The sequence below is a fragment of the Pholcus phalangioides genome, unplaced genomic scaffold (assembly GCF_987345545.1).
Source record: "Pholcus phalangioides strain wild (caught in Gottingen) unplaced genomic scaffold, Ppha-v1.0 ptg000015l_1, whole genome shotgun sequence".
Classification (NCBI taxonomy): domain Eukaryota; kingdom Metazoa; phylum Arthropoda; class Arachnida; order Araneae; family Pholcidae; genus Pholcus; species Pholcus phalangioides.
The window spans coordinates 1,785,534-1,798,911 of record NW_028301608.1 but is presented as its reverse complement, the minus strand read 5'-3'; the positions used below and the strand labels follow the sequence as shown (position 1 = coordinate 1,798,911).

Here is a 13,378-nt window from a genome sequence, read left to right as displayed (position 1 = left end):
AAACTCTAGGTTTTTTGTATATCTCGTTTATTGAACATCGTGAGAATGAGCAGGGTGATGCAGAGGTAGAACGGAATGTAAAAGAGGGTGCAGCGATGTTTTCTGAAAGAACATTCTAATTTCTGTTTACCGTTTCTTCTTCGTATCATCAAGTATGCTAGTGTATGTTGACAAGGCTTCCTCTACTAATTTTTCTACATGTGAAGAACATAAAACAGAGGGATCTATGTCATGAAAATAATCTATTGCTTATTTAAGCTTGCAAAGCCCTTCCACTATGTTACTTGTGGTGAACTTGTCTTTTACCTCTTTATCTTGATCTTCTTCATCTGGTACCTCTTAAGTTTCAGGACCAGTCAGCTGCATTAATTCCTCCTTGGTCAATCCAGTATCAAAAGAACTTCGAATGGCATGGATTCTCACTCAAAGTACCTTCTGACTTCCGGAATGAAACACTGTTTAAACCATAGGCGTAAACTTCTATACGGCCCATGGGCCCGAGCCCCCCCAACATTTTTGAAGACGCGGCTCAGCCCCCCCAAAAATTCGTATGAATATGGCTTGTTCATTTTGCAATGATGAAAAATTTTTTTTTAACCAAAAGTTGTCCTAATTATGAATTAGTTAATGGAAACAATCTGCTCAAAATTTTAGTTCTTTTAAAAAATCAGGATGGTCTTTGGCTTTCTTGTTCCATGACAATACGTTTATCTCATTTCTTCCCTGCCGTTCAATCCCCAATTGCACCCTCCATCGGTTCCAATCCTTACTGCCAGAAGGCACGGCTGAGAGGAAGATTCTTTGAGGTGTTGAGGGGGCTCTTTCTTCTTTGCCTGTGGCAAAAACTGAGTGTCTCTTCTTTTTTTCACTGCGACCGGAGGACGGCCATGGCGCCGACATGAAAATAAGCCCAAAGATGCATGGTGGGGGGGGGAGGGGGAGGTTGAAAATTGGGAAGCAATGATATTGAAACCGAAATAAATTACACTCTATAAAGAATAGGTGCCAGAACCTAGAGGCTGAGGCCATTTGAGCCCCCCCCCCCCCCCGCAATAAATTTTGTAAGGGGACTGATCCTCCCCAGTAATTACTGAAGAAAACCATTGTGCAATGCATTCTCCCTCTCCTTCGTACACGCTTGAGTCCCGTATATGCGGGAGGACCAATAACTTTTAGGCCCCCCCCCCCAATGTTTTTTTGAAAAATATTGGGGAAAAAAGCACATTCTAAATCCCCATTCATAACAGATCTTGAGGACCGATGCCGAAACATTTTTCAAGCCCCTTTACAACAAAATTTGACTGGGGGTGGGGGTAGAACATAGAATCAAATAAACAACAAGTGAATTATAATATTGATTTTAAAAAAGGAAATGAAAAATAAATGATAATTTTTCAAAGGTCCAAGACCAACCCCTCGACCGGGCTTTATTGGCCGGCCCATTCGTTGTCACCACTACATTTTAACAATGAATACAAAATATTATCTTTATAACTAAGGGATTCCTGAACTATTTACGTTCGCAGCACTCATGGAAATTTTAAATGTTGCCCAACACCGCAGCCAACGTCTTCCTAAAGAGTGTAGTCAACACCATAACCCTTGTTTTGTGGAACAGATTTGCACCCTCCACTAATGTAATTTGACTGGCTCTTCGTTTTCGTAAGAATGCTCATTTAGGAAAGAAAATTAGAATTTTTTTTTCGAATTTTTGTGTAGGAAAACTGAACATCCTAATCTAAATTGTGCATGTGTATCAATAAAAATTGTACAAACTGTATAATTTTTATTGATGAGGTGACTGAAAAGGCAGTGACAGCAACGCCAATGAGGTATGTGATATCCCCGCCCCCTCAATGTTTTCTCCCCATCTGGTTGGGATGTTGGGATTTCGAAGATGAGAAACGAAACTAAAACTAATTCAATAAAAAGTTATCAATTAGGTCATTGCAAAGATGGCCTACTGCACATTATCGGTGGGGGGGGGGGGAAGGGAGATAGCCTACAAGTTGGCTACAAGACTCATTCATTCTTAAAAAAAATATCGCTCACAAATTGAAAAGAATTTCTTCAATTTAAAAAGTAAAAATTAATCTTAAATTACCTAAGGAAGCAGGTTGGCCACCCCTTTATCAATAGTGAAATGCATGCACAATATCGGTATGTAAGTGCCGCAAAATGTATCTATTTAAAATTCAATAAATCATAAATAGTCAGTCCTCGGCATAACGTCACTCGGGGACCAAATAAAAATGACCGGAAGTTGCGATAACTTGATAACGAGTAATCCCATTTTACTAATTTTGTTGGCAAGGACTATAAAAGAGATGTTATAGGCATCCCCTATCCTGCATCAGGGCCTTTGGTGGATATAGTGAATTTTTCGTGTGAAAAACAAAAAATGATAGGGGGGGGGAATCGTCCCCCCGCACTGGAGCCCTGTTAGTCCAATACCTTCTAAAGCAGCTTGCTCTAGAAGGTGTTGGTTAGTCCCACCGTTGAGCGGGGGGGGGGGGGCATGTTTATAGTGCAATGTATGTCTGATGATGTTAATAGTTATGACTTTACAACGAGATCTTTGGACGAGAGATCTTTTCAAGCCTCTCTCTCAGTCATCCGTTTATAAGATTTCAAATTGAGAATTAATTCAACAAAGAAAAACTTATACATTGATAGGGTTCCTTTCCATGTTTAGCGAGAAAATTCTTTTTCTATGAACACAGGACCATAGCGTGCCTTTTCGGGGGCCCCCAGGGCACACTTTTTCTGGGGGCCCTTGGAAAGGATTATTATTATGCAAATACAAATACAAATACAACGCCACAACAGGCAAAATGCCCAACGAGGTGGCTGATAAAAAGATGCCCATAAAAATATGGTTGTCATATGTTTCAAAAATACAGCAACCCAATTAAAAATGCATAATAAATGTACATTATTTTGTGGCCCCCAATTAGGCATGTGGCCCTGGTGCAATGCCCCGGTTGCCCCAGCCTAGTTAGGGGGCCTGTATGACCATATAGTAGTTATTCCAGACAACCAGCTTTCGCGGGTAGATAGGACAAGGCAAATCGCTTTGGGACAAGATCAAAGAAAAGCGTTGGGTCGCAATAGGCAGGATTAACCATTGAGGACAACAAAGCACGTACTTCTGACACGGGCATCAGAAAAGAGCAATCACTAATTTATTTTTTCTTAGCTGACGATTGTTTACTGTCTCTGTAGATCGGCTGGCGACAGAAGTAGAAAATGCCATCAGTGAATCCTCTTGAATGCACTTCTGTACCATGCCTGTGACAGATACCCATTATGAGTTTTAAAAAAAAAGAAAAAAAAAAGGAGAAAACTGTTCAACAGAATACACCCCAACCCCCTCCCCCCTCACTTGTTAACTTGGGAACTGGTTGACGGGTCTATATCGTTTCCTGTACGATCTCCTTCCTCATTGTTTGTACACCCCTCTGGAGGTAGCAATGTATTATATGATAGCAATAATGAGATGGATGTTGTAGTTTTCCTGTCAGCGGCGCTTTGACTATTTTTGTTCCACTGTAGAAATTTAGTAGCCTTTCTAGAATACAACTGCCCTGAAGGGAGGCGGAGCATACACAAACACACACATATATATAGGCGAATTCCGAACAAAGACGCACACGAATGGGCAGCCAGATGTATTGGAAATTTTTCCCTGATGAAGCGTGAGAACTTTCCCGAAATTTTCAGTCATGGATACCGCCATCTAACTGAATCATGTGTTTATAGGTGTTTAAGTAACACACATGTATGTGTCCCTCCTTCAGGAAGCTAGCACAGTGTTACATTTTTATGTTGTCCAGATGTACTAACCATGAGAAAAAAACGAAGAATAAGACATCCGAAATGTTCACAAAAGATGAATTCGGCTGGTCACCATTTGACCACCGAACTATAGTAGTTACAAAAGGTAATTGCCGACAAATGGTTGCGCACGAAGACGTGAGAAATTTTTCTGTACAGAGTTGACAATACCGAAAACAGGATTGTCATATTAACTATAGCATATAAGAAGAGGAAGAAACATCCAGTTGTTTTTGAATCCAAGTGTCATCGTTGAGTGTTCATGTTACAAATTTTCAAGTCAACGCTGATCGATCGTTGCATCCTTACTCACCCTTCATGATGAAGGAATCATCATCAAAGCCCAATTTGTAGCAGAGCAACAATAATCTTGGTAAGTACAACCTCATTAGCAGTTTCTCTAATTTTTTGGGAATTTTGCGATTGCATAAAATGTTTATACAGATATTCTTGAGGCCAAAAGCTTTTACGACAAACATTGTTTGGAACAAGATTGTTAAAGAAATCTAAAGTACAGTAGAACCTCGATTATCCGAGGGTGGATTATCCGGAGGTCAGAAATTACAAAACTACGAAAGGTGAAAGAAAACCAACCATGAAATTATTGATCAGACAACACAAGAGATTTTAGTAATAATATTCGGTGATAGTGATTAGAAGAATGGGAACAGAGATTGTTATTGAAGTTATGATCAGTTAGATCAGAGTATCCTATAATGGGCAATATCGCCCCTTAGGGGCATGGAAAGGTCCGGGGGGGGGGCGATGAGAAAAAAACAAATTCTGAAGAGGAGGACAATGAAACAAAAAGTTTGGAAAACTGCGAGTTGGATTATTCAAATTGGTTTTGCTTAAACAGTGGTCTCTAATAACAAAGAACAAAATAAGTCGAAAATAATTTGTGTAAAAAAAACATCTTATGACATCCAAATTTTTTGGTTTTTCTGCAAGTCAGGACCTTTGACTTGAAGTGCCCCTAGAAAAAAGTGGACAATTATAACCCTGCATAAATAGGGTCAAAGATGTTTAGTTTATTAGCGAATAGAGTAAATACTGTGCTGTTTAAATTAAATGAGCCACTTCATGCAGAAATTAGGACCGGTTCAGAAACTATATAATTGTATAAATAGGTTCTTGTGTGTATTTTTTGCGTAAATTTAAATGTGAGTATTTGACATGAACAACATGAGGATACAATAAATATTTATTTTAAATCAACGAAATGTATAAATATGCGTTTCATTCGAACTGTTTGCTATTGCTGCTATGTTTGGTTATTCCTGGTGATTTAAACCGTGGTTTTCGATAGACCGTGGTCAGCATTACATGATTGAAAATTTTTATATCATTAGATTATTAAGTTATTTTTGTTAAAATTAATTTTTAGGATAAAATATGAATGGCATATCTATCACGTGGGTGTTTATGGTCAAAACTGATACCAATTGATTTATTGAAAATGATTGCAAATAAGATAATGCTTGACCAAAAATAATTACCGGTCCTGCAGATCCTTCAACGTTGAAATTTTTTACATACATCAGTAGTATATGAGCAAAAAAACACTATACGTTGAATATAAGTGTTATACAAATACTAAAATTTCGGTTAATAAGCACTCGCTCAGACGTATATTATATGTAAACAAAGATTTTCCCCCTTCTGATTTATGAATTTAAAAAAAAGTATTTATACTTTTACTGATATCAGTATGACTTCAGTATTATACTAATACTGAAGTGTGTGTTTGTTAAGAAAAATAAGCGAGCTGCTATGCCAATGGATTTTTAAACGTTTGCTATCTGCGGCACACCTTAATATTAATAGCAACTGATCACCTATGTTGGCCAAATAAAATCGAAACCAATGTTTTTATACCCTCTATGGTTCTCCTCCATAAAACATATTGAAAATTATTTTTTTTCCAGAAACCGATGTAAATTGGCACTGTTAGCATATTTTTAACTGAAACAATACATCATCACAGCAATTTAATTAATTATACTGGATTTAACTAGCTAAAATAATTAATTAAGGGTAAAATATAGTCTGCCTTAATTTTAATGTTATCTATAAACAGATAGAATTTTGCTCAGCAAAGTTGAATAGTTTTGTCCTTGAATTTCATTTCCATTTCCCTCAATTTGGTGCTATAATATAAATCTCTGACAGCTCTGAATTCGGACAGCTCTCAAATATGACACCAACAAGGAATCAGTTTTTCTAGATAGATAAAAATTATTGTACTTATATAGCTGTACCTTGTACTGAAATGACACTAAAGGATGTACTTTCTGAAATACCAAAAAACCTGTTTGTAGTTTTTTGACCATTTACCATGTCTATTCAAAAATCAACAGGACTATATAGGGTTAATGCGCAAAAAAGTTGCTCTTCCTTCACATTTTTTTAATTGATGCAATAAAATTATTGCATCATTGATTTCATAATGAGATTATCACCATATCAGATATTATCTAGACCGCACTTTTGTCATTAATTACGCAATAATAATTTTCTCATTATTAATACGCGAAAGAGCTCAGTATGGTGTTGCATTTTTCCTCTCTTTAAACACTGTACTCACTCAGACATTTTAATATTTTTGTTTTGTTTGTTTATATTGAATTTTTTGCAAATCAAATACGGTACTCCTGTACTATATTGAAATGCACATTATTGAACACAAATGAAACGAAATTAAGTATTTCTGCTCGAAGAAATGCCAACCAACAAAAAACCAAAATATCAAATCGTAATATTTTCAGTGATTTTGTCCTCTTCACCCCCCCCCCCCATAAAAAGAAAAAGAAATGAACATGAAGTAAAATCATTTGTCAAACATTTTATAGGATAGCGGCTCTGGCTGCATAAGCCTATATGACCATGCTTTTTGAATTTTTCATCGAGTATAAATTTCAATACTGTTTTAAAACATTGAATGATTCCTGTTTTGATGTCATTTGAATATAGCCGATCTTGACAAATCAAAAACTATGTAGGAAACAGCCATATTCCTGAGGAGCCAAGCATGGTTTTTGCTGAAGAAGTTTTTTAGATTTTTTCAGGACTTACGGAGACCCCCCCCCCTCCCATGTCGAAAGCCACACTGTTTTCGTCATCCTATGATTCCACTCTAGCAATCACATGCAGAGAATGTTTGGTGCCGATACCGATTTTCTAGTCGCCATGGTGACCTGGAGCCCGAGATTTGTCAAGCCCTGGTATATAGGGACAGGGTTCGTACCCTCCTTGAAAATCCTTAGAGAGAAAGTTCATTATCAAGTCTTTAAAAGTCCTTGAAAAAAATTATAATCATTTTCAAGGTGTTTGAATTTTTTTCGTGAATTTCTTCCATCAATTTTTGTCTTATCCCCCCCCCCTTCTCCGCAATCCCCGCTAAACTACTTTCTGCTGAGATGGAAACGAACTGAACAACAACGATCATATGAGTTACGTCAGTGTTTCTCAAAGTGTGCGTAGTGGCTTCTAGCGGTGTAGCTAACCTTTGTCAGGGGCGGCGCGACAAGCTGGAATATTGATTTGTATGCTTATTTATTCTTTAAAAAGTGGTTCTTTTATAAGTAAAAATATCTACCAAGCTATTCCGTGGAGTCGCGGATGAACCATGAATTGGGCAAAAAGCCGCTGCTGACAAAAGTCAGAACCTTTGAGTTACGGGGCAATGTTCAAAACAGAATACATGGTCACGCATATCTGAGGTATTTCTGAGCTTTAAAAGGTGTTGCTCTTAAATCTGTCAAAAAAATACTGCACTTGAGATATTGCTCTGAAATTATTTCAAACTATTAAATTAATGAATGTCAGTTGCAAACAGGACCGCAAGTAGATGCTTGGTCGGCCAGGGTGAGCACGCATTTTGACGCCCTATTGTAATGTTGAAGGAGAGGTTAAATGGTGAAATTGGCACCCTCTCTGGTCCAGCGCATGGTGCACCAGAACCTTTGAACAGACTTTCCTGTAGGAACCGAGTATAACATATCGATATAACATATGTACTGAAAAAGTTCTTGGGGCCAGGCTGGTCGTTGATCGCCTGCGGACGTGACCACGGAATGGAGGTGGCTTCAACAATATCTGTTGCAAGTTCCGAAATGAACTGACTGCGAACGGAGGTTGATTGTTGACCGTAGATGCACGCAAAAACAGTTCTTTAAAGCAGAACTGATTTTTTTTCAAAAGAGCTGAACTCTATGCTTTATTGACTTTTTTCTTGAATATAGAAATCGAACAACACAGAGTACGAATTTTTTGTTTAAGTTTATAAATAACGCATTTTTGTATTTCAAATCTTGAAAGGAACATCATAAGAGTGCTTGAGGTTTATGAAACAGCAATGTTATGTCAATCTTAGTGCTGTATTTCGAGTAATTTTTTTTTGTAATATAATTTTTTCTTGATTTCAATTTCATGAAATATGGTTTTGAATTACAATAATTTTTAGTTTTCTTAGGGAAATTTTTTGCGGAAGAGTAAGGTAGATAACGTTTCAGTTATATGATTTTTCATTTATACGACGCGTTGACCCGACTGTTCGGCGACGTGCTTATAAACCTCGTTTCCACGACGCGACGAATAAACGAAGTTCCATTGTATGGGGCTTGAGCCCCCCAACATTTTCAATAACTTTACGCCCTTGGTTTAAACCAATCCAGGAAAGTGTTTTCGTAGTCAAAGATTTTTTATTGTTCGTCCAAAATACTGAGAGCTTTGGCTTATCCTTCCTTTCAATGCTCACGGATTCTCAGATTTGAAAATGATGGTGGGCTTTATCATGTACCCATACACATATGTGCAAAACAACATGGTAAGCTTATCTCTACTTGCCTTAAAACCAGAGGATCGCTTTTCTTCTTGGGCGATAAATGTTCTTTGCGACATTGTCTTCCAAAATAGTGCAGTTTCCTCAATGTTAAACATCTGCTGAGGTGCAACCCTTTTCTTCAATAATTTTCTAGCTGCCTCCTGGTTGGCAGAGGCGTGATCGCCAGTGATTTTTACATTGCATAATCCGAATCGTTTCTTAAACCTATGAAACAACCTTTACTTGCCTAAAATTCTGATGAAATAGACGTTTCACCAGCCCTTTCCTTATAGAAAAGTAAAATTTTTTGCCTTTTCTGTTATAATATTACAATCAATTAGAATACCTTTTTGTATCAGTCTGTACGAGAAACACATGGATCCCGTAGGCACTGCAAAGTTTTGAATGCCACGGGTGCAGCTACAGCCATGGCTGAACGAATTTCAGATTCCTTTTCCTTGATCTATCTCACTGTAGATTCTTTGATTCTGTACATAATCGTGGACCACAGCAGATATTGACTTACTTTCGCCAAGCATAGTTTTCGTCAATATATCCAATTTTTCTTGTCAAGTATTCACTTTTTTTGTCTTTTCAAAGCATTATCAGTAGCCGTGGGGAAAAAAACCGTGAATATGGAAACTGCAAATATATGGGGGGCTGACTACATATGAATTCACATTATCTTGACCTCTCCTAAGCCAGTCAAATCTATCTCTGCTTATGGAGGAAGCTGTAATAAAATTAGAACATGTGCTCACACACATTTTCTACATTATATATGAAGTGCTTGTGAATTTAAATTTTTTTTTTTATTGATTCAATCAAAGTGAATTGCAACTGTTATATAGTCCTATTTTCTGACTTAGGCATCAAGGGGAAACTTTGATACGAAAAGGGCGCTGTGTACCATGAAAAATTTTAAATCCCACTGCATATTCCATACTCTTTTCCCTTACATATTCATCCACAATTATATTATGCAAACAGTATTTAACATTCATTTCTTTTTGTTTTACAGAGTATCAAAACTGCCAAAAATTCAGTGATTTCCGAAAAGGAAATGATTACTCCAATCTTACGAGAAGCTTTAACAAAACAAGGTTATAAGTTACTAGGAAGTCATTCAGGTGTGAAAATGTGCCGTTGGACTAAATCAATGCTCAGAGGCAGAGGTGGTTGTTACAAGCACTCATTTTATGGAATTCAGTCTCATCAGTGCATGGAGATGACCCCTAGTCTAGCTTGTGCCAATAAATGTGTCTTCTGTTGGAGGTTAGCAATAGACTGTGAGGTTCTTTACAAAAAGATGATCACAGTTTTAATATAAATTAATATCACTATATAAAACAAAGAAATTTTTATAAAAATCTGCTGAACAAACGTTAATGTACAGCATGCACATCTTATCCTGGGATGGGATCTTGTTTTCCATTTAGTCTTATGAATTTATGCAGTTCTCTGTGCATTGTTTGTATTCTGTAACTATGTATTAATCTATACTTGTTCTCTGATTCATTTTGGGGTGAAATTATTACTTTATTTTTCAAAATAATTAATATTTCATTTCATTCAAGGCATCACACAAATCCTGTAGGTACAGAGTGGAAATGGAAGATGGACAAAGCGCAAGAAATTCTTGATGGTGCATTGAAAAATCACTATAAAATGGTTAACGAGTTTAAAGGTACAGTTTTACAACTATTTTTCACTTTCACTTTATTGTTTGATTTTGTTACATAAATACCAGATGAGACAAAAAAAAAAAATCAGCCAAGGGGTCTAAAGACCCATGCTAGTTCATACATTGCAAGTTTATAATGAATACTAATGGACACAGCAGTTACTTAATAATAAACAATATCAACAAACTGAAATGAAAAAAAAAAAAAAAATGCAAAGGGGGAGATTAAAAAATTAAATTTTCCTTTTCCCCTCTTTTTTTTGTAGTGGGATATGGGGGGGGGGGGGAAGAAACCAAATGTCAAAACAAGACTTTTGCATGATTTGTAGTATTTTTGACAACAGCAAGGAGTGCAACTATATGAAGTATACATTGCATGATTTTCAGATGAGTATAAATAACAAGAATCAATATAATGTTGCAGTGCACAAGATCGAATACATACATAATTTAACCGAGTAAGGAGCATAGGACAAATCAAAAGAAACTCTCAATGCCACTGATTGAAAAAAGATATTGCTTCATGTGTCTTTTGAAAAGTAATAAATTAGTAATATTAAGGATATCAGGTGATAAAGAGTTGCAAAATTTTAGGATGAGTTAGTAAGAGTTAGGATGAGTAAGTAAAATGTTTCTTTAGAAAAGTTTTGTGAATAAGTGGTAGCGAGTATATATTGTTCAATCTATTTGAGAAACGAGAACTGTTCAAAGGCAAAGGAAATTGTTGTTTAAAAATAATTATAGAAGATTTGTAGAAGTGAAGCTGACATAAGGGGAGGATTCCAAGACTGAAAAAGTTTATTTGAAGGGGTTAAAAAGTCACTTGTGATGAGTCTTATTGCTCTTTTTTAGAGTTCCATTATTGGTGTAAGATTTGAAACGAAGTCGCCACCCCAGATAGACAAACCATATAATAATAGGGAATGAAATAATGAGTAATAAAGTGTTAACATGAACGAGTGATCTATGTATGGTTTAAGTCAGTGTTTCCCAGAGTGGGCAATATCGCCTCCTGGTGGGCAACTGAATGGTCCAGGGGGGCGATAGAAGCTATGTATTTGGAATAGGATCCTATGGGTTCACTTGAGTTTGGGGGAGGGATGAGAGAAAGAAATTTCTGATGAAGGGGGCAATGGAACAAAAAGTTTAGGAAACTATGGTTTAAGGTAATATAGTTTGTAAATTACATATTGAAGTTTATTTTGCAAATATTTTACACTAGCAAAAATACCCGGTGCTTCCCGTATTTACTTCAATTACTGGGAGGATTGGGAAAGTGACAAACCATTATAAAGGAATAAACTGTTATAATGACAGAATTAAAAGTGTGACAAACCATTATAAAGGCATATAAAAACGTCTGAAATGCATTGGTAGGGAACCCCGGTAACCAAAGTAAACATTCCGAAAGTGATTGTTGAGGCCCCAAAATCATTGTTGCTTGACAGTTTTTTTGCCCATTTCGGGCATTTGCCCAGCTCTGACAAACTTTTAAAGTGGCCCACGATTCAATCCCGGTCCTGTTTGGTATATATGCAAAATTTGGGGACGATCGGTCTAAAACTGTAGATTTGTATAAAGAACAGACATACTTTCACATTTATATATAAGATCAGAGAGTTTTCCATCTAAGAGGTTATGATCAATATGAATACCTAGGTATTTAATCGTGTAAACCTGTTCGAGACTCTGGCAGTTATAAGTAGAAATATTTTGGCCATTATTATTGTGGAATATCAGATTATGGTTGAAGTTTATATTATAGATCGATTTATTTGCGCAACAACACAGATGAATACAAAAATTGATACCCAGCATTCATGTTATACATACAGTATTGACAGTCATTAATTAATTAGGCAGAGACAAAAAAGTCAGATTCATGGTGGTGATTCAATTCAGGCAATTCACAATAAACTAATGTTAATGAAAAAAAAACAAACTTGATCATGATTGTTATTATGTGAGTGTCGTAATTAGCTATGGAAGAGAAGTACACAAACTTAGTTTTTGTTACATTTATCTGTAAGTTGTTACTGATAAGCCAATTACGAATTATCAATAAATCAGTGTTTATCAGACCTCTCTAGTGAATGATCGTCATTAGTTGAATAGAGTAGTACCCTGTCATCTTCTACAAATGTGATGATTTTACCAGTTAATTCAATGTTACAAAGGTCATTTATGAATATATTAAATAACAATAGAGTCCCAGAACAGAGCCCTGAGGTACTCCTTTGATTGTTTCCAATGAGTTACTAAGATTATATCCAACTTTAACTATTTGAAATCTATGACTAAGATAAGAAGCAATTAATTCATGTGCGTTACCTGTGGTTCTGAAAATATGTAATCTATTGAGTAAGATTCTATGTTCGACATTCTCAAATGCTTTTTTTTATGTCCAGAAAAATCGCAATAATCTTTTTGGATGCATCAATTTTTTCAACTATATACTTAGTGAATGTCAAAAGTGCAGTCTCTGTATTTCTGTTTGGAAGAAAACTGTATTGATTAACAGAAAAAAAAATTTGCATGTGAGAGGAAAGAAAAAATTCTATTCTTAATAATCAAATTTCAAAAAGCTTTGAAAGTGACGATAAACTGAAATTGGTGTAAAGTTGTTGAGATCGTTTGGATCACCATTTTTATGGTGTACTAGCTATAATACCCGGCATTGCCCGGGTTTTCTTCAATCAGGCTTTTTTGGATCACGTGATATCTCCCTCTTTCTTTGAGGGACATGCAAACCGTGTCTAAGTTAACCAATATGGAGAATTCCTGCGTGACTCGTGAAAGAAGCAAATCTAGATTTAAAGAAACGTAAAAATAAATAAATATATATTTTTTTCTTTTTTTAAAGGGTGATAGGTATTTTGATCCCCCCCCCCCTTCCTTTGAACTTCAAGTTATCCATCTCTGCCTGTTTCTGCTTCAAAAAATGCTTTATTAAAGCTGTGGAATTTTTTCGATGTACTTTTTTACGGGCCCATAATTAATTTTAAAACAACCTGAACAATATGAATTTATGC

The 13,378-nt window shown here is 36.1% G+C and overlaps 1 protein-coding gene across 1 annotated transcript in view; it reads left to right on the top strand.

Annotated features, from left to right (window-relative positions):
- LOC149075223 (S-adenosyl-L-methionine-dependent tRNA 4-demethylwyosine synthase TYW1-like) overlaps nucleotides 1-13,378 on the top strand; it is a 56,855-nt gene that overhangs the window by 14,813 nt on the left and 28,664 nt on the right. The window contains exons 8-9 of the mRNA XM_089242509.1: nucleotides 9,684-9,937; nucleotides 10,240-10,349. Coding sequence (XP_089098635.1) covers nucleotides 9,684-9,937; nucleotides 10,240-10,349 — 364 coding nt within the window. The remainder of the gene's footprint in view (nucleotides 1-9,683; nucleotides 9,938-10,239; nucleotides 10,350-13,378) is intronic.